This window comes from Plodia interpunctella, chromosome 2 (genome assembly GCF_027563975.2).
Source record: "Plodia interpunctella isolate USDA-ARS_2022_Savannah chromosome 2, ilPloInte3.2, whole genome shotgun sequence".
Classification (NCBI taxonomy): Eukaryota; Metazoa; Arthropoda; class Insecta; order Lepidoptera; family Pyralidae; genus Plodia; species Plodia interpunctella.
The window spans coordinates 1,723,190-1,745,126 of NC_071295.1; the positions used below are offsets into that span (position 1 = coordinate 1,723,190).

The 21,937-nt window shown below is 37.8% G+C and overlaps 1 protein-coding gene across 1 annotated transcript; it reads left to right on the top strand.

Moving 5' to 3' along the window:
• Positions 1-8,464: 8,464 nt before the first annotated feature.
• Positions 8,465-11,692, top strand: LOC128678759 (calphotin-like). The gene has a single exon (XM_053760539.1). The coding sequence runs from the start codon at positions 8,507-8,509 to the stop codon at positions 11,606-11,608; it is 3,102 nt and encodes a 1,033-aa protein (XP_053616514.1). The 5' UTR covers positions 8,465-8,506; the 3' UTR covers positions 11,609-11,692.
• Positions 11,693-21,937: the final 10,245 nt, after the last annotated feature.

The following is a 21,937-nucleotide window of genomic DNA, read 5'->3' on the forward strand; positions in this document are numbered from 1 at the left end:
TCTCATAATAAACGTACAACGTCTCTTGCACTAGTCGTTCGTGACTATTGCGCCAAATAGCGACTTGTGGAAGTTTCTCCCTTCAACAGTTTCGTGCCAGCTGTGGCGCCGGATATTGCCACATACGGCGGTTAAAAGTATCCCCCGTCTTTTTCTCTCTTCAAAACCCCGTATATACGTCTCTCGCTCTACCAAGTCTTTATATTACTCTAACGCTTCGCAACATCTTTAGTTTTACTTGTCGCTTGTTTATGTCATAATTAATGTGTGTGCATAAAAGTTGCTATCAACTTGATATACAGATGTGCCTTTTTAATAAATTATGGGTTTTGAAGATGACAGATGATTCGTAATTTTTTTAATTAAAAAAAAATATATACGTACCTAGTCCAGTTATCAAAATAAAAATGCTTATATATTTAAGCTTTGTTGTGTGATCGTAACAGATTTTATCTATTTTTGAACCGAATTCACTCCTTTTTTATTGCTATTCCTACTGACTTCCTTCGGTTCGGTTTTCCTATTATTGTATTTATCTCAATCTACATTGCTAAATTGCCAAATCAACTTTTACAATTCGACAGAAAGTAGTGTATTAATGGTCTGATATTATCGTAATTGCCAAAAAAAAAAGTTAACAACTACACACCCAAACAATAATCGAATTGCATTCGAATTGATGATAAAATCGTATGAGTCGTTATAAATTCTTTTTATTTACGGCCAATATTTACATATAATTGGTACATACGCAGTATTATCGGATCGTACGTGACACGGAATATGGACCTCAATAAAGTTATTTGGTCAGAATTTATGTCGAAAACAGTTTATTGGCTCAAATTTAAATAGACCGGGTTTTAATGACGATATTTTGTTAAATGCATTTAAAAAATACGTTTTCACTATAGCTCTTCAGCAAATAAAATGATGTTACATTATTATATTGCGCTCATAAAATTTGTATTTTACAATATTTATGATAGCGACCACCCGGGACTTCGACCGCGTGGTTTACGCAACAAGAGCTTACGTTACTTACTAAAGATATATAGTGATATTCATAAAAAAAGATAAAACTTACTTTAAGCTAAATGGTTTGTCTCATTCTGTCAATCAAACTTAAAGTATGGGTTCAGCTGTCTCAAATTTCATCAAAATTATTCAATGTTATTACAAAAATACGAATCTTTCCTATTAATATTAGTGTAACAATTGCTGAAAATCGAATTTTCTCATTTCAAAAATTTATTTTTATTTTCACCATTAGTTATATCTTTTACTAGATATTGCCTGGGGCTTCGCTCCCGTGGGAATTTTGAAATAAAATATAGCAATCTTGGATAATGTATCTTTCTAATTTTGAAATCAGTTCGGTAGTTTCGGAGATTACCCGCCTCAAACATACAAACTCACAAACGCTTACCTCTTTATAATAATAGTATAGAGTCATTCTCAAATGATTTAAAAACAATTTAAACATTTGGTTTTAAAAAAATCTAACATAATGTAATGGAAATAAAATCTAACATAGACGCCCGCTTGTGGATCGAAAGGTCCCAGGTTCGAATCCTACTCGTGCCACATGAGTTTGTATACCAATCTGACTCATGTATAGTAGTTTTCATCGACCACCACTTGCTTCCGGTGAAGGAAAACATCGTGAGAAGACCTGCACACTGGTTGATTCTTATTAACTTGTGTGTGAAATGGAGAGCCAGAAAGTTGTTCCACGTAATAACCACGACCCTCAGCCATGAGGAATATGACTATGAAGAAGATACGTTTGTTGTCTCTTTACGATCTTCATTAAAGTTTCTTAAAGATTTCAGGGTACGTTGCACCAGTCAACTTTGACATTAATTTTAACAGGCGCAGAGAAACGCCATTTTATCTAAACGACGGTGGTGCGCAGATTAAAGATAACGTCAAACTTCTTTTTATTCTTGCGTATTAGTCCTTCTGTCTAGTTCGTCTGTCTGTCTAATACGCCTTAAATTAAAAAAAAATATCGAACGGATTTTTATATGTTTTCACCAATAAATATATTAGGACAAATTACACACATTAAGCTAACCCCGAAAGTAAGTTCTAGACTTGTGTTATGGGATACTAACACAACGATACTATATTTTATAACATATACATATATAGATAAACATCCAAGACCCGGGCCAATCAGAAAAAGATCATTTTCCATTGCCACCGAAGTCGTCATAGGTAGAGTCATTAACAACAGATAGATAGGTAGATAGAGTGATTTCTGAGGAAGGTTTAAGTATATAATCAATGAATGTAATTAATTAATTTATATTATAATTAATTAATGTTGAACGAAATCGGGACAGGCCGCTTATAGCAAATACATCAATGTAGGTTTTAGTGATACAAATTAAACATATCCAATTATTTATTCTAGTAACATAGAGCCAGCAGTTTGTAGCTTGTGAGAGATTACTATTAAATATAAAAAAATATGTGAAAAAGTGCCTGTGAAGGTCTAATTTCTGAACAATTTATTTGAATTTGAATAGATTTGACGGTGGTGCGGCGGCGCTTCGTCTAATCTATAATTGTATAATCTTACTTAATCTATTTTATAGTTCTAATATAAAGAAATATCAGATAATTTTACAAACTGAAACTAGTCTGGTCTAGCCACGACAGATTGTGATAAAATTATCAATAATTTATATAAGTATTAACAAATAAATAAAGTGTTACTAGTATAATTGAATTTTCGCAAATATTATATTCACACTACTCATTAAATTATATTAATTTTTTATTTTGATTTTGAATCCTAATTATCCTAACTAATATTATTCAGATTAGGTGGAAAATTCGCGCGGGCGTAGACGCGGACAAGCTGATTGTTAATACATTTTTAGAAAGTCTAAAGAAAATTAGTCTCAAAGTGAGTGCTTAACTCGAGAAGCATAATCAACTGAGTACGAAAGTACCAGGACAACAGAAACAAAACAGAGCTCTCAGATTGATGTTGTGCTATAAGCCACGGCCATAACCGCTCAACTTGCACCAGGACAAACTCGACTTTTGTTTTTCTTATGAATAACTGCCTTTGTAGTCGAGGAGACAAGTGCTAAGATTTTTCCTTATTTAGGATTACTTACTAGTATTTTTTTTTTTCATTTCAAAATCCTTGTGACTGGAAAACAACAAATATATTAACAAAAAAATAAATTTGAAAATAAGTTTTTAAGGCCGCGGTTCACAATTTTTTGTATAAAGTGAAATAAATAGAAATAGAAATCACTTCCACTATAACACACGGGTAGTTAAAGTGTCATAATAACAAAATTAAAAGCAAATTTTCACATGTAGCAAATGTAAAAATTGAGTATCTACATAGTTCAATAGTCATATCTAATGAAAGGTTAGGTCAGGTGAAATGGATGGAGTTCTTGAAAAGGTCGGAATTGCGCGCATTCATAGGCTGGAGTGACTACTGACTACGTCCATCTGGTCTGTTTGTTTAGTTGTTAAAAATATAATCAAATATGGTAAGGGAACTTTGTATATTCACTTCGTCATGCACTTGGCCACTTTTTGATTTCTTTTTATTTTTTGTATCTAATTTGTAACTAGTGTAAAAATAAAGCATTAATAAAGCAAGCTCCCGGACTAGACTTTACCCCCGAGTATATTACTCGGTTCTTAACACATTTTTTCTGAGATGGAAATTGAAAAGTTTTGCTCGCACAAAGAAAGTAATTTGTATTTGTTGAGCACGCGGGGATGATGTAGGGCGTACGTTTTGACACGAATTTCGATGTGAACGGCGTGAAACACCTCGCTTGATTGTTTTATTATGGTCTTACATCAATATTAAACGAAAATTGATAAAAAAAATGCGTTTTTTTTTTTTTTCAAGTTTATTGTTAAAATTTGTTTGTTTATAGTCTAGATTGTTCTATGTTACACTCACATACGTTTAGAACGCGAAAAAGTGGAAGCGGCCCCTGGCCCCTGTGCTCCGACAATTAACAGTAAAAGAAACTTGGAAAATCCTCAGATGAGAGAGACAAAGACCTTGCCGATGCTAACTGTGCTGAAGTGCTGTAAATGTTTTCATATCTTTGGCTGCTGTGATTTTTAACAATGATTTTAATAAATTAAAAATAAACATTAATATTTCGCTGAGAACGGAATTAAAAATTACATATTTATTATTATCAGTGTGTTTATATCATTTATATAAATGGAAGATAGATTAATTGATTGTGAATTTCTATGTAACTCTTCTTTATATAGTTTTTCTTTAGTCGCTACGGTTTTTATTTGATATGACCAGTATGTAGCCACTATTGTCGCCATGGTACAAGAAGTGGGACAGTAAGAGCATGATAGTAGGTGATCCATTGACTGGACAACACGACAACTACATACGTATGGGTTATGATTTTTTATAAAACCATCGAAAAATTTGTAATATAAAAATTGACATGAAAAAGTGCCTGTTAAGTTTAGTTTTCTGAATAAATAATTTGAATTCAGGCTACTATCTGTACTATTGAAACGCCATTACTATCTAAGCTTAACGGTATACTGATAGAGAGATTAATAGTCCCGCATTTCCTAGAACGTTGGGCAACGCTGCTAAGTCCGATAAACCTAACCAACACGTAACATGCAATTACCTAGATGCATCGTGAATGCACGGGATTATACAATCACTGGGGATGTTAACTCTGCAAATTAATTAATACATCCTGTCCTACGATAAAAACATAGTCCTATTTTCCAACTAGCAAAATCAGACACTTTTGCAAATGTCAAAAACACAAATTTATATGGAGCAATTTTTAATAAATCAAATTTAATTTTTAATAATCAAATTTTTATGGGAACACAAATTTATTGTGTGACAGAGATATCTTGTGACGTCACAATTTTAGAGTCCAAAAGCAAAAAATAAATCGCATAATTAATAAAACTGATGAATTAGGGACAGATAGATAGCGGGAACTTTGTTATACAATGTACTGAATTCAGAATATGCATATTACATAGTGATGCATAATTAATTATATGAGTTACATAGTATATGTGGCCGTCCAAATTAAAAGGGACCTTATGCCGACTGGCAGGCACTTGAACTCATGTGGCACGAGTAAGATTCGAACCTGGGACCTTTCGATCCACAGGCGGGCGTCTTAACCATTACACCACCACCGCTTCGATAAATTACCACGTTGAAATATATAAAAATACAAAATTAGGTTACCTATATTGTCGAGTGTAATCTCACTAGAGAGATTTTCTGTATATTGGGATAAAGTTGTTACTCCTCCTTGGGTAGAAATAAGAAAGACCCTGGGCTTCAGTGGTCTGCGGCTGCGGAAGAAACCGGGAAAGCATTCAGTTCAGAGGGACGGGTTGAATTAGTAACTTTCACAGGGTATTTTAACCACTTTTCAACGGTTTATCATTTACATTTTATTTATTTGTTTGTATTTTATTTCTGTTGATTATCAAAAATCAAAATCAAATCATTTATTCAGAAAATAGGACTTCATAGGCACTTTTTATTTTTTTTTAACCAAATGATGTTTACCAAATCTACAAACTACTATCATTTCGGAACGACCACTGCTGAGAAGAAATGCCGAAAGAAACTCATTCAAACATTGTTGGTCCCTATTATGCCAGAAGGGCTTATTACCTTTTTTTAAATATAACATTATTTAATTTTGGCTTATTTAATATTTTTTATTACTTATTATTTTTTTTTATTATTTAATTTTATTTCTGATTGTAATACTATTAAGTATAATGTATATAATACTTTATACACGACAACCGAATTGACAACTTGTAAATGCAAATAAAATTCTTCATTTCCCATACTATTAAGTACAATACGAATACAATAATATTATGATTTGGTTTTAAAGTATGAAGTATATTGCCATTCAAGTTTTAATCACAAATTAAAGTAACTTACAGAAGAGACCCATAATATGAATCTTACTAATATTATAAACACGAAAGTTTTTGATATGTGTGTACTGGACAGATTGTTATGAAATTTGATACACGAGTAGATTATAACCTGGAATAACACATAGGGTAAATTTAACCCATACATATGATACTAGCTGTGCTCCGGGGTATATATATATATATATATATATATATATATATATATATATATATATATATATATATATATATATATATATATATATATATATATATATATATATATATATATATATATATATATATATATAATTAGGTGCAGGTACTCAATACATACTCAGGTACTCAGCACTACTCACAAAATCAAAGTTATTCATCGCCGGTAAATAACATGGCGAGTCGACCAATAAGTCAATTCTCTCATGTTGCAGCGACCATAGGCTGCGGTAACCGCTTACCATCATGTGGGCCGCATGCCTGTATGCATGTTCACAAGTATTCAAAAAAATCCTTTTGGTTATATTAAATTTTTTTACGAAGTTTACAAGTTCATCTTCTGTACCTTTAAATATTCTACGTCCTGCTATGAATTCGTTAATTTATTATCATAATAACAACGTTATAATCTCTGTGATTAAGATGAGTTATCTATCTTTTAATCTTTGATTCATAAATTACAGCTTTAATCTAGCATTATAAATTTTAATAAATGTCTCTGGCAATAAGGAAAGGAAATTGTTTTGTGTATTGTGTTACACTAACAAACCCGATTATTTGCATTGTAAAATCTCAGTAGTTCAATTAAAAAGCAATTTGCAAACCAATATTTGTACAGATATATGATTAAATTGGAAAAAAAAAACATTTTTCTTCCACTTTTGAAGGAACTTTACCTTACATAAAGTGTAAGAAAATAACTGAATTAAAATGGAAGATTATTGTAATGAATAAATTAAGAAATATTATTTCTTTATTTATGTTACAATAATTTATATGAAAAATACAAGCACTACCAACAAAAACCTATATAGGTTTATACGTGGTAAGGCGAGTCACTACTCATTACAAATTTACTCAGTTAATATATAGTTCTTAAGCATTAATTTACATTTGGTTATACTGGTTTCCAAATTAATTATTTGCTCACAAATATTGTTAGGGTATTCATTCAATATAGAATTATGTTCAAAAACTTTAAAAACATACTATAGATTGAATTAGTTTGTTTTTCTTTCATATTGTGGTTTCTGAATATATTTTTTTAACCTCTATTATTATTTCTAACTTTTTGCCAAATTTCTTAATAACAGATCAACAGGAAGTCCGCTGCAGGTCTCGATTCTCATGTATTATTGCAATATTTGCAGCTTAAATGATAATTCTTTCATCGCGTTGACGTATAAGGGTGGGTCCCTTTATTTATCTTTTTGATACGGAACCCTACAAATAACTATTACTTTTGTGTATATTATTATTACTATATGATAACATTTCAATGTTTATCTTTCTAGTCGGTCGTAAATAAGATTAACATTGTCTATCGCTACTGGTATTAAAGGCAATAAAACATTATCTAAAATTGTTAATTACGGCAAAAAGATTATAATTTTAATATAAAAAGGAAAAAACATGTTTCAAATCATAGTTTGTTGAACATCAAACAAACACAGGTATGTATAAATTGATATAATATATTGTGAATTTGTGATTTGTGAACATCTTGTACTGAAATACCTATCCTCATTATAAAACCAAGTCGGCGTCTGTCTGTCTATTCGCGATCAACACTAATTTTTTCATCGATATTCACCAATAAATAGTGTGATTTTAAAGTGTATGATGTATTTGGTTTTAACCCGAGCGAAACCGTGATGGGCCGCTAGTGTTGTATAAATTTGGCGTGAACCGATTTTGATTTTGATTTTAATAAAAACTTATTAAAAAACAATAATAATTAATCAGATGTGTTCTTAGCTGTGATTGTAATTACTAATTATTGTATTTATTTATTTATATTTTCAAAACAAACAAGTTATATGGAAAAACAATAAAATTTAACTTAACTATTACAAAATCTATCAAGTTTCCACTAATTATTGTTACAGATTTATCGAACTGACTCTAAAATACAGTGTGTTAAGTGTTAGTTATTGATACAAAAAACAATACAAAATTAAACTATTCCTCAATAACTTGGGCCTAATTTCTAATGTACCTAATTTCTTTTTTAAACGTTCTAATTGATAATGTAAATATGTCCAAGTCGTTACAATAGTTATTGTAATTTGGACAGGCGAAATTTAAATACGTATAATTCGTTTTTTGAGTTCGAACAAAAAATAATTTTCTTATCCTAGCATTCAAACAATGGCATCTAAGATCTACATGACTTAAAACATAAGATGAATCTAAATGGTTAAACGGGAAAATGTGCGTTAAGCCGTTTGGAAACCGTGGATTCCTAAATTTTGAATTTAATTTTATGGTAGAGTGTGCACAACAGTCAAAACAAGTGAATTTGAAGTGATCAGTTAAAATACATTTTTACTTCCACAGCAAAATGAAATCCTTGCTCATAGCTGCTGTTCTAGTCGCCGTGGCCTTCGCAGGCCCCACCGGCCGCGTGTTGGTCGCTGAGGCCCCTGCCCCCATCGCAGTTGGCCCCGCCATCGTCGACACTCCTGCCCCTATCGCCGTGGGTCCCGCTATCGTCGACACTCCTGCCCCCATCGCAGTTGGCCCCGCCATCGTCGACACCCCTGCCCCTATCGCAGTTGGCCCCGCCATCGTCGACACCCCTGCCCCCGTAGCAGTTGGCCCCGCCATCGTTGACACTCCTGCCCCCATCGCAGTTGGCCCCGCCATCGTCGACACCCCTGCCCCCGTCGCAGTTGGCCCCGCCATCGTCGACACACCTGCCCCGGTCGCAGTTGGCCCCGCCATCGTTGACACACCTGCCCCCGTCGCAGTTGGCCCCGCCATCGTGGACACCCCTGCCCCCATCGCAGTTGGCCCCGCCATCGTCGACACCCCTGCCCCCATCGCAGTTGGCCCCGCCATCGTCGACACTCCTGCCCCCATCGCAGTTGGCCCCGCCATCGTCGACACCCCTGCCCCCGTCGCAGTTGGCCCCGCCATCGTCGACACCCCTGCCCCCGTCGCAGTTGGCCCCGCCATCGTCGACACCCCTGCCCCCATCGCAGTTGGCCCCGCCATCGTCGACACCCCTGCCCCCATCGCAGTTGGCCCCGCCATCGTCGACACCCCTGCCCCCGTCGCAGTTGGCCCCGCCATCGTTGACACCCCTGCCCCCATCGCAGTTGGTCCCGCCATCGTCGACACTCCTGCCCCCATCGCAGTTGGCCCCGCCATCGTCGACACCCCTGCCCCCGTCGCAGTTGGCCCCGCCATCGTCGACACCCCTGCCCCCATCGCAGTTGGCCCCGCTATCGTCGACACCCCCACCCCTGTCGCCGTGGGTCCCGCTATTGTCGACACTCCTACCCCCATCGCAGTTGGCCCCGCCATCGTCGACACTCCTGCCCCTATCGCCGTGGGTCCCGCTATCGTCGACACTCCTGCCCCCATCGCTGTGGGTCCCGCCATTGTTGACACCCCTGCTCCCATAGCAGTTGGCCCCGCCATCGTCGACACTCCTGCCCCCATCGCCGTTGGCCCCGTTATCGTCGACACCCCTGCCCCCGTCGCAGTTGGCCCCGCCATCGTTGACACCCCTGCCCCCATCGCAGTTGGCCCCGCCATCGTCGACACTCCTGCCCCCATCGCAGTTGGCCCCGCCATCGTCGACACCCCTGCCCCCGTCGCAGTTGGCCCCGCCATCGTCGACACCCCTGCCCCCATCGCAGTTGGCCCCGCCATCGTCGACACCCCTGCCCCCATCGCAGTTGGCCCCGCCATCGTCGACACCCCTGCCCCCGTCGCAGTTGGCCCCGCCATCGTTGACACCCCTGCCCCCATCGCAGTTGGTCCCGCCATCGTCGACACTCCTGCCCCCATCGCAGTTGGCCCCGCCATCGTCGACACCCCTGCCCCCGTCGCAGTTGGCCCCGCCATCGTCGACACCCCTGCCCCCATCGCAGTTGGCCCCGCTATCGTCGACACCCCCACCCCTGTCGCCGTGGGTCCCGCTATCGTCGACACTCCTGCCCCCATCGCTGTGGGTCCCGCCATTGTTGACACCCCTGCTCCCATAGCAGTTGGCCCCGCCATCGTCGACACTCCTGCCCCCATCGCCGTTGGCCCCGTTATCGTCGACACTCCTGCCCCCATCGCAGTTGGCCCCGCCATTGTCGACACTCCTGCCCCCGTTGCCGTTGGCCCCGTTATCGTCGACACTCCTGCCCCCATCGCAGTTGGCCCCGCCATCGTCGACACTCCTGCCCCCATCGCCGTTGGCCCTGCCATCGTCGACACCCCTGCCCCCGTCGCAGTTGGCCCCGTCATCGTTGATACCCCTGCCCCCATCGCCGTTGGCCCCGCCATCGTTGATACCCCTGCCCCCATCGCCGTTGGCCCCGCCATCGTCGACACCCCTGCCCCTGTCGCAGTTGGCCCCGTCATCGTTGATACCCCTGCCCCCATCGCCGTTGGCCCCGCCATCGTCGACACCCCTGCCCCCGTCGCAGTTGGCCCCGTCATCGTTGATACCCCTGCCCCCATCGCCGTTGGTCCCGCCATCGTCGACACACCCACCCCTGTCGCCGTGGGTCCCGCTATTGTCGACACCCCTGCCCCTATCGCCGTTGGCCCCGCCATCGTCGACACCCCTGCCCCCATCGCCGTTGGCCCCGCCATCGTCGACACCCCTGCCCCTGTCGCAGTTGGCCCCGTCATCGTTGATACCCCTGCCCCCATCGCCGTTGGCCCCGCCATCGTCGACACCCCTGCCCCCGTCGCAGTTGGCCCCGTCATCGTTGATACCCCTGCCCCCATCGCCGTTGGTCCCGCCATCGTCGACACACCCACCCCTGTCGCCGTGGGTCCCGCTATTGTCGACACCCCTGCCCCTATCGCCGTTGGCCCCGCCATCGTCGACACCCCTGCCCCCGTCGCAGTTGGCCCCGTCATCGTTGATACCCCTGCCCCCATCGCCGTTGGCCCCGCCATCGTCGACACCCCTGCCCCTGTCGCAGTTGGCCCCGTCATCGTTGATACCCCTGCCCCCATCGCCGTTGGCCCCGCCATCGTCGACACGCCCGCCGTATCTCCTGTCGCTGTCGTCGATACTCCTATTGACCCCGTCTCTGTTGTCGACGGACCCAGCCCCATCGCCGTTGGTCCCGCCATCGACAGTTTCGAAATCTCCCAGACTCCTGCCAGCCCCTCTCTGATCACCCTCATCTTCAACATCTACAACCAAGCTGGTGAACTCCTCGGCAACCCGGCCGTGATTGAACCAGTCAATCCTGCAGTTGTGTCAGACACAGTTGACGATGTGAACGTAGTGGATGTGGCCGTTGATGCTGTGAACGTGGTCGACCAGATCGTGGAGCCAGTCAGTGTGGTAGATCAAGTTATTGAGCCTGTGGCGGTCGTTGAGGCTCCCGTCGTACCTGAGCCTGTAGTTATTGGATCTCCAATAATTGTGCCTGAGCCCGTCGTCATCGCTAACCCTATTGCTGAGCCAGCCATCCACGCTTGAAAGAGTTCTAAAGAGAAAATTCTAAGAACAGATGTGATTAGTTTCTGTAATTTGTGAAATAAACGTTTTGTTCCAAACTTTAAACTTTATCTAGTTTCTCGACATCACTCTGTCGATTTACTAATAGAAAACCCTACTTTAGATAGCCATTCAAGTCCTTTTATATTTTATATAATATAGTCGAATTAAAACATAAATAAATCTTTTGTTAATTACATTTATTTATCGACTAGGTACATGATAGTTTATTATTACCAAGACATAATATTTTTAGAGCAGGAATTTTAAATTATTGGGTTAGCATTTGAATATGTTAACGAGTTCAGGGCTACAAGTTTTGATAATGATAACTCGTTCATGTTTTTTACATAATAATTGGAAAATTGTTTTTTTACATACTACAATATTGTTCTATATATAATGCAATCATAGATAAAATAAATATATCGGTGCATAAAGAGTTTATCTATGAATAGGTAAAAGATGAAGTAAATATAACTACTATGTATTTAAACACTATAGATCTTTTGTAAGACTTCCATGCATACTCATTCTTACATAATTATTATAGAAGAAAGTCCTCTCTGTTTGCGATAAACTCAAAAACTATTGGATCAATTTTCATGCGTTTTAACCAATAGATAGCGTGATTCCTGAAAAAGGTAAATAAATCAAAATAAAATTTATTATATTTTTACGGACGTACCTCTAGTTATACATAAATTTTATTCATCAATTTGGTCTCCTGTGCCTTTAGACCTAGATGTATTTTACCTTCTGTCAATCAATAGTAGTTTGTGCGTTCCCACTATATTGATAAACACTATACGAAGGAGTCATCACCCACAACTACACAACGTCATTTAGACTCATCATTCATATATTCTACGTATTGAATGCCCATTCATCACTAACACATAATAACTCTCAAAGCTATCGTGTATCCAGTCCGCCCGCCATTACGATAGCTTCCAACTAATAAATTACTGTGTTAGCTATCGGTCTGCGATAAATAACCGCTTGACAGAGCCCTGGGCCCATGGGTAAGCCTCTTAAGGGCACCAGACAAATAACTGTGTCTGACTACCCTTGAAATATAACACTTACATTGTAGCTTTCTAACCCCCGACGCAAAAAGAGGGTGTTATAAGTTCAACGTGTCTACTACGATGCCACAGACAGATACACAGATACACAGACTGTCTGTGCATCTATCTGCGTTAGTAATAGACCACTCTTTAAGAAAAAATACAATAACTAAGCCAAATGTAAATTATAACCAAAAATCTAATGTAAATGTAATTTTTACCACAGACAGATACACAGACTATCTGTCTGTGTATCTGTTTGTGGCATCGTAGCTCCCAAGCAGATGAACCGATTTTCGTTTAGTTTTTTTTGTGTCTTCGATAATTTTATCCCGAGTGTTCTTAGCCATGTTTGAAAAAGTTATAGCGAAATGAATATTGAAAATAGCAGGTTTTTAATCTGTCTAACAAATAAACTTGTTTATGTTTAATAAATATATTAGGACAAATCATACAGATTGAGCTAGCCCCAAATTAAGTTCGAGACTTGCATTATGGGATACTAACTCAACGATACCATATTTTGTAACAAATACATATATATATAAACATCCAAGACCCGGGCCAATCAAAAAAAGATCATTTTCCATCATGACCCGACCGAGGATCGAACCCGGGACCTCTCGGTTCAGAGGCAAGCACTTTACCACTGCGCCACCGAAGTATGTAAATGATCGTAAATGAACAAGAATTAATTAAATTCTAGCGGTATTGACCGCGGCACAGGGCCTATGTAAATCCAGCTATTAAAAGGTGTACGAGATTGGATTTAGAGATAGAATCGAACGAAACTCATTCAAAGAGAATAATAGAAAGCTGTTGAGTTATTTCAGCACGTAATACGGGAGCTGGATAGAAGGCAGCAGTGGAGTTGTAAACTGATTTTATAGAAAGAGACAGTATTTATTTGCAACTAGATGTTGCCCGAGGCTTGGGAATAGTCCCGCTCCCATGGGAATTTTGAAATAAAAGTGAAATCGTGGATAATGTATATTTCTAATGGTGAATGAATTTTTTAAATCGGTTCGGTGTTTTCGGAGATTACCCGCCTCAAATACACAAACTCACAAACGCTTACCTCTTTATAATAATTGTATCTATAGATGGATAACAATTTTTGTTTGCTCGTTTTGTACGAGTTTTAGTAAGATATCAAAAATTAATTAATTAACCTATTTTTTCGAACGTGTATTAATTCACTGCGGACCCTGGGCTCCGATGCTTTACTTCTGAAAAAGGAACCGAGAGAAACTGTCAGATGAAAGAGAAACAGAATTGTTCCATACTTTCAAATTTACCCCTCATTTACACAAAATAAAATAAACATGGTTCAAAAGTAACGTAATATCTAAAACATTTGCTATAATATGCTCATTGAAGAACAACTAAAATATATTTATCTTCATAAAGTTGTACTTCAAACAGTTGACTGGCTCTCAGACCATTTCATAGCCGTAGAGCTATTGCAAGTTTGATAGGCTCTACCAAGAGCCCTTCACGGTGTATTGACCTATCAGTCTGCTCCGGTGTTAAGAGCTCATAGCTTAGAATAACAAAGAAGTCTCAAATTACCAACGTTGGAAGAAATTTTAAGTTTCGAATGTACCCTAAAGAAAAACTGATAATTAATTAAGTTTAGTTTATTAGTGATAATAGAACCAGCACATTACAGACAGAGCAGCGCGGGAAGAGAGACGCAGAAGGCGGGAAAAAAATACACGACTTGACGTTTATTTATTGTCAGAATAGGGTGCGTTCTATATTTCAACATACCCTACTAATATTATAAATGTAAAAGTTAATGACGATGTTTGTTTGTTTGTTACTCTTTCACGCGAAATCTACTGGAGGGATTGTTATGAAATTTGGTACACGGGTAGAATATAACCTGGATTAACACATAGGGTAATTTTTATCCAGAAATTCACACGGAAGTGAAGCCCTAGGACGCAGCTAGTTTATTTATAAAAATCAAGAAATGTTCATTTGAAGATCTGTTTGAATCTCATTCTAAGCTTCTAAGCCGAACCTTACCAATTTTTGGGATATTTTTGTGGCGCGCATCACCATCAATCCAGTTCAACCCAGACAAGCTACACATGATGTGTCGTGTGGGGAAGATGCACTCACATTCCTAGGCTCACCGCGAGGTTGCGGCGTGCGATGGGCGCACGTGTTGCGGTGAGACGCGACGCCCACATAATAACGTTGTGGGAATGCGTTAGGTACGTACGTCTGATGTTATGATATACAGGGTTACTAGTATGATACTGTATATCATTAGGTTACTAGTATCCAACGCAAAACCTACTTGGGTACATAAAAACAAGCAACTTTTATTTGTGATTAGTCGTTTTTTTCTTTCATATAAAAATAATACAATCTAATATGCGATTCTACACATTTTAACTCTATGTAATAGCCAAGCAACACGTGACAGTACAGTAGCATTATGTAGCGGAAACGAACATAGAGTTAACGTTTTATAGAAACGACATTAAATCTAAATAAAGGAAAGTTTTTGTATTTATTACGTTTAGACAAAAGTCGTAGAACAAAATATGTTAGTCTCTATGTACCTTATGCACCTTTTGAAGGTTATGCGTTAGATACCAGTAACCCTGCGTATCTTGATTTTTATCAAATAAATTAGCAGGTAATAATGATAAAAATCAATCAAAAAACTTAAGATATGGTATCACCCTGGTATCCTCTCAGCCGCTACAAAAGGTTTCCAAACGCTGAACACACATTTTCGAAATATAGCTAAGAATAGGTACACTCGATTAAATTCTCTTCTTCTGTATACGTGTATAGATAAATGATACGACAAATTTTACTATATCCCGGCAACCAAACACAACTTTGACATTTTTCCCTCACAAACTTGTATTGAATACCGCATAAATTGATGTGACTTTGATTTATTGCTTTATTAAATTGTTCGCTTATTTTATTTTATATTTTCACCCAACATAATAACTACATAGTTGCATAATGTAGCTCTCCTGACAATTTTCCTTCCCTAGCCATAGAGCTACGAAGCCCAGATCACGCCTCTCTACTTATATTCCTCCACTTATAATAATTCATTCATTCTTCAAAGGCCGCACTATCGATAGGCCTATCGATACTATCGATATGGAATATTTTTTCAAAAATCCGTGAACGAATAACAACCTATAAGAAATCAATAAGTTAAACACAAAAATGTAATTCAGAGCAAAACAATTATTATGTCAAAAAAAATCACACGAAAACACCGAATCGGAAAATGTGTGATTCCATTACGCTCCAGAAACACCCGGTAAGTACGACTCAACTTTTGACAGATGCAAAATGGTTCTGTAACGAATGAAATAAGCTAACAACACACGGGTGTAAACTGTGAACGGTCGCGTTGCTGGATTTGAGTCACGCGACTTTTTAGCGACGCGAGTTTAGAGATGTCGAGGAAAATATTTTGTTAAAAAGTTATAGCCTAAATAATAGATAAACAGCAAGAAGGACGTCTGCGTTTGTATTAGTAAGTCCACGCCTGATTAACCTTTAAACTAATTATAATTAAGGGTGCAAGGATCAGGGTGCGCTATAATGAATTCATTATTGTCCTGCATTTATATGTTACCATACATATTTCACCTAGACCCAGACAAAGCATTAAACCTAAATAAGCTAACTAGCTACTAAGTAGATAAATAAATGCGCTGTGGATTGAAAATACTTTTGCTTCTTCATCATGTGCCTATTCATTACTGAATGTTGGCCGTCAGCTCCTTATATTTTGTCTTTTTGTCCAGAGCCAGTCTTGCTTGCTTGAGAGCCGCTGATTTGTGGGTGCATCATCATAATTAGCTTAAAATATGTATTCTATCTGTCGTTAATGTTGTATTTTGATATTATTAATTTCTTCAGATTGCTTACTCGGTAGGTTTTATCATAACACAATATATTATTGGTTGAATAATTCTGATTTGACGTTTGCAGAATTGACAACCATGCTTAACACACATTTATAAAAACATTTGATTTTTTTTTTCAGTAAATGATGAGAGTATTCATACTTATGTTTCAATGTCCGTCCAAGAAAATAAGCTTCAGGCAAATGAAACAGTCTCGAACGAGCGTTTTATGAATTCATAACTTGAGACGATGGCATTCTTTATTTTGTTCATTAAAAAGATACTCTACTCCATTATTACTCTCGTGGAAACCATTATCAATTTGTAATTTAAGTAGTACATATAAAACAAGTGTCATTTTCCTTAATATTATTGATGTCCTCAAACTATTACAGTAACATATGGTCACCGTCCAAGACAAAATCTGGCCATACTCAAAAATTTATCGAGTTCATCGCGCCATCTAAAAATCTGCCTTTACCTCAGTGACCCTCAGGTCACCAAAACCCAACAATGGGGGGTAACCTTTGCCCAGCAGTGGGACACGTCATCTAACACTCAGGGTATTGGAATGGATATCAGTCCTTCACGCAATAACTACAGCACCAATTTTGAAAAATATTGATTTTAGAATATGCTAAAGCTTTCTATGTCCTACGCTGAAATTAAAGTTAACTTGTAAGTTAACATGTAAGTCTCGTGGACGGGTGCTGCCAGAGGGAACTGGTCATCTCGTTTCTCATATATTTTTGTGTAAGTTAATTGTGTTTCACATCGATATATATATATATATATATATATATACATTTAATCAGCACTCGGATCACAATCATTACCTATTTTGATATACCTATTGACTATGTACATGGTATGTAATTTTATATATTATTAGAAAAAAACATTGTAAGAAACAATAATGGTAAGCCCTTCTGGCATGATAGGGACCAACACTGTTCAAATGAGTTTCTTTCGGCATTTCTTCTCAGCAGTGGTCGTTCCGAAATGTCAGTAGTTTGGGAGAAATAACTATAAATATAAAAATTGACAAGAAAAAGTCCCTGTGAAGGTCTAATTTCTGAATAAATGATTTGAATTTGACATTCTCGACTGACTGACGTGTCAAAACCCGATATCCGCTAAAACATATCTTAAAATGATGAAGTTTTGGCGGTAACTTTATTACTGGCTGCTACGATGATCTCAACTTTGACCATAAAAAATAATATGATTTCGAATTACAGTATGATTCTTAATTTTAAAATTAGTGGAAGCTCGACATTCTCTATGTCTCTATTTCATAGTAGATCATACGTAGTGCACCGCCAATTTTATTTGCTGATTATTTAATATTTCTCAAGGTAAGTGTGTAGTTCATTTCTTTGGAAGCTCGTAAAGTAGGCTTACTAAGGATTTGCAGAGCAGTTGTTATACAGAGCCACCTTTTTATTTATTTTATTCTCTTCTTTCTTATCGAGCATGTCAGACACCATTGTTAGCATTACATAACTAACATTAGTATTATAATTTTTATTCAAGTGACCTAAAGCATCTGATATGATTTTTACGATTACTGATATTCAATATTTGCATTCACACTTGTGAACTTAACAGTTAACAAAATCCTATCGGCAGTTTTAATTAAAATACGGTAGGAACGAACTTATGTTTTTGAGGTATAACAAAGTAGTTTTGTAGAAATATAATTTAAAGGGAAAATATTTTAACTGTGTACAAAAATCGTAAAAAATTCAGGCTTCTATATCAACAAAGATCGATACTGTTGTTGGCTTTTAGTACTGAATGAAATTAACAATTTTGTTTTCTTTGCAGTCATCTCTTTCGTATAGTACGTATTATAGGTATTATGAGCTATAACGAGACCTTTATTTAAAAACATTTTTTTTCCATATTAATGGACTCCGGTATAAAATCTACTCTGTGTTCTCTAAAAATCGAGATAGATGGACTGAACTGAGCCCAAGCCTTCGCTGATATTGAGTTATATGATCAATAGAAGAAAAATGGGGTGCTTACCAACATACACATTGCTTGGCAGCTTGTGTGTTTTAACGAGAAAAAAAAATTACATTTTATAAGATATAAAACTTTCAGATCTTTGGCCGGTACAGTGAGACGAGATTTCAGATGTTATAAGAAAAAGTATGCAACTGGGACGGGATCAAATCTTTAGTTATGACGACCTCGGTGGCGCAGTGGTAAGGTTCTAGCCACTGAACCGAGAGGTCCCGGGTTCGATCCCCGGTCGGGTCATGATGGAAAATGATCTTTTTCTGATTGGCCCGGGTCTCGGATGTTTATCTATATATGTATTTGTTATAAAATATAGTATCGTTGAGTTAGTATCCCATAACACAAGTCTCGAACTTACTTTGGGGCTAGCTCAATCTGTGTGATTTGTCCTAATATATTTATCTATTTATTTAACGTTTAGAATGGTATACAAGTATGGCACACTTATTTTAAACTCACTCGCTGTGCATTTTTAACGACAAATCAGTTTCTTACAAACCTTTATTTAATGCAAATATGTCACTATGTCCCTATGTTTATTCGGATGGAATTTTGCAAATCAATTTTGAAGTAGATATCTTCAAACGATTGAGTTGAAATTTTGTACACTACTTTGATGACAATGCATTATTATGATACTAACAGCCCGCCCCATCTTTGCTCGGCTAAAATCGTAATAAATTATACGCCTAAATCTTTCTCACGTAACACACTATCTATTCAAAAAAATCTAAGCATACATATAGTGACAGACAGACAAACAGCGGGAAGCGACTTTGTTTTATACTATTGATGAAGCATGACCTGATGGTGCGCACAGGAAATGCTTCAAACGTGGAAACTTCTTAACGGTTTATTGCACGGACAATATTTTTTTTTGTCACACAATTAATGCAATAAGATATCTCTGACAACGATAAAAGCAAGTAATTTTTGTAAAAACCTTATTTTAGCATTCTCTTCTTCTAATATTTTATATATTTTCTACATACATCTACAATCATATCATTTTGTGGAAGTTATGTAATACCTAATTTTAGTAAGTGTGTATTCTATACGCGGATTTATCATTCATTTCGATGTTTCCTCTGAAATGGTCTGTGCGTAACTTGATGAACAAATATTCTATACATATATTCAAATACAATAAAGAAGAAGATGAAGAATTGTAGTAGTAATAATACTGGGAAAAAAAAAAGGTATTAACTTAAAGAACATCGCAAAATACAATTTCTATTTTAAAGGTAGGTATTACAAAAAAAACTCCAACCAACAAACAGTTTTCCGATTTTAACGTTTCAATCAAAACCGTTGAAAGTTACCGAATTGCCGGAACCTCGTCCAAATAAGAACTGATGACTTACAAACAAACCGGACGGACGAACGTTTATTAACTATAGGGATCGAGGCCGCTGTCTGACCACAAAAAAATTTAGGACAGGCTACACTTGAATTTTTTATTTAAAAGTAGATGTTTTTTATTGAAAACTATTACGTGTCAATGGTCTGACAACTAGGGAAGTGCCGAAGTGGAGAAGAAAAAGTAGGAAAGCGGTCCCTGGGCTCCGACGTTCAACGACTGAGGAAGAAACGGGGAAAACGTTCAGATGAGAAAGATCTCGAATTTCCCACAGGGGCGGCGCAAGGGAACACATTAAACACTATACCTACATAGAAAGCCGACCTCGTCGACCGAAATCAATAACGTCGTACACAACAAGACAAACACAATCAAATTGAAACAGATGTTTACTCTGAAGCAAACGTACCATCAATGTTTTGTTTTATTTTTTAGTTCCTGTTGAAAATTTAGATATATTTTTAGAATTTATTTTGGTTTAAATTTATTTAGAATGTGTAATATAAAGTTATCAGAGCTATTTCTGATGGCTGGTTAGTTCTGAAATATACATGCCGAGATGAGGCATATTGGTTGTTCTTTGTTGATACGATAAAACATATAAATGCGTTGAGTACTGGGAATTTTAACTTATGATAAAACAGGACAGTGAAAATTGGTTCATTTACATAAATTTTATTTTTTAACGCAAGCTTTTATTGTCTTTAGAGAGATGTTATTGCATTTAACACGTGACAAAATATTACATGCAGTAAACCGACAAGGAGCTCCCTAGTCAGGAGCCGGTGCTTGGCACACTATCGGGTCATGCATATTATAATAATGCATTGTAAATCAAACTAAACGTGTATACAAAATTTGAGCTCAACCAGTTGAAGATATGGCTTTAAAATTGTATTTTAAGATTTCACTCGAATTTCCCTCATAGGTACATATATTTTAGAAAATAGTTGAAATCAGCTTTTAACTGCGTGAGAGAGTAATCAGATTCTAAAATGTATTACATTATGCCTTTTTGACATTCAGATCCAGGAGGTCCAGTTCAGATTTATCACCATGAAGCACGACAGAATCAGTTGAAGTGCTGAATAATTGGACCGGAAGCTGTCGACAGCCGGTGCAACTCCATTAGCGATCAGAACACGGACAGTATACTGAATGGACGTGACAGGACACCTCCGGAACAAATATTAGTCTACTCACCCGTTTAAAAAAAATGATAAAAATCAATTATTTACTTACACACTTTATATACACTGTCTTATTAATAAAATTGAAATCTTCTTCTTCATAGTCGTATTCCTCATGGCTGAGGGTCGTGGTCATTACGTGGAATTAAACACACAACAACATTCTTGGCATTAGTAATGGAGTGGTTTGCCATTGCCTTCCATTTCACACACAAGATTGAAAATTAAATTAAAAATTAAAATCAATATGTATTGTTTGTTTATACACATCCAAGCAGCTAAACAAGCATGCGGCTAACCTGATTTTAAGTGGTTACCACAGCCTATGAACGCCTGTAATACCAGGGCGCATTACGTTCTCTGTAACAGGATTTATAGCAGTTCTCCTTTTTTTATCTGATATTTGCCTATCATCTGCCAGGGCTAATGAGAAGATATAGAGTGGTCATATTCTAGGGCGGAAACCACTCACCTATTGGAGCCAGCCATATCCAGCCCTTTCTATCTTCGCCCCGTCACTTCCGGCGTCCCCGGCAATTAGTTCGGACCGAGACTCGATAATATAACCGAATTATATCTACATTCGGGAGTGTGACAGAATGAACGCCTGCTAACCGGCACCACTTTCATTTTTAACGGATATAATTATCGATAGGTTGCTCAAATTGGACTAAAATTTTGAAATTTATTTCAACGTTTAATCAGCCAGCTTTCGATATAGAAAATATATAAAGTTAACTACAGAATACTTTAGTATT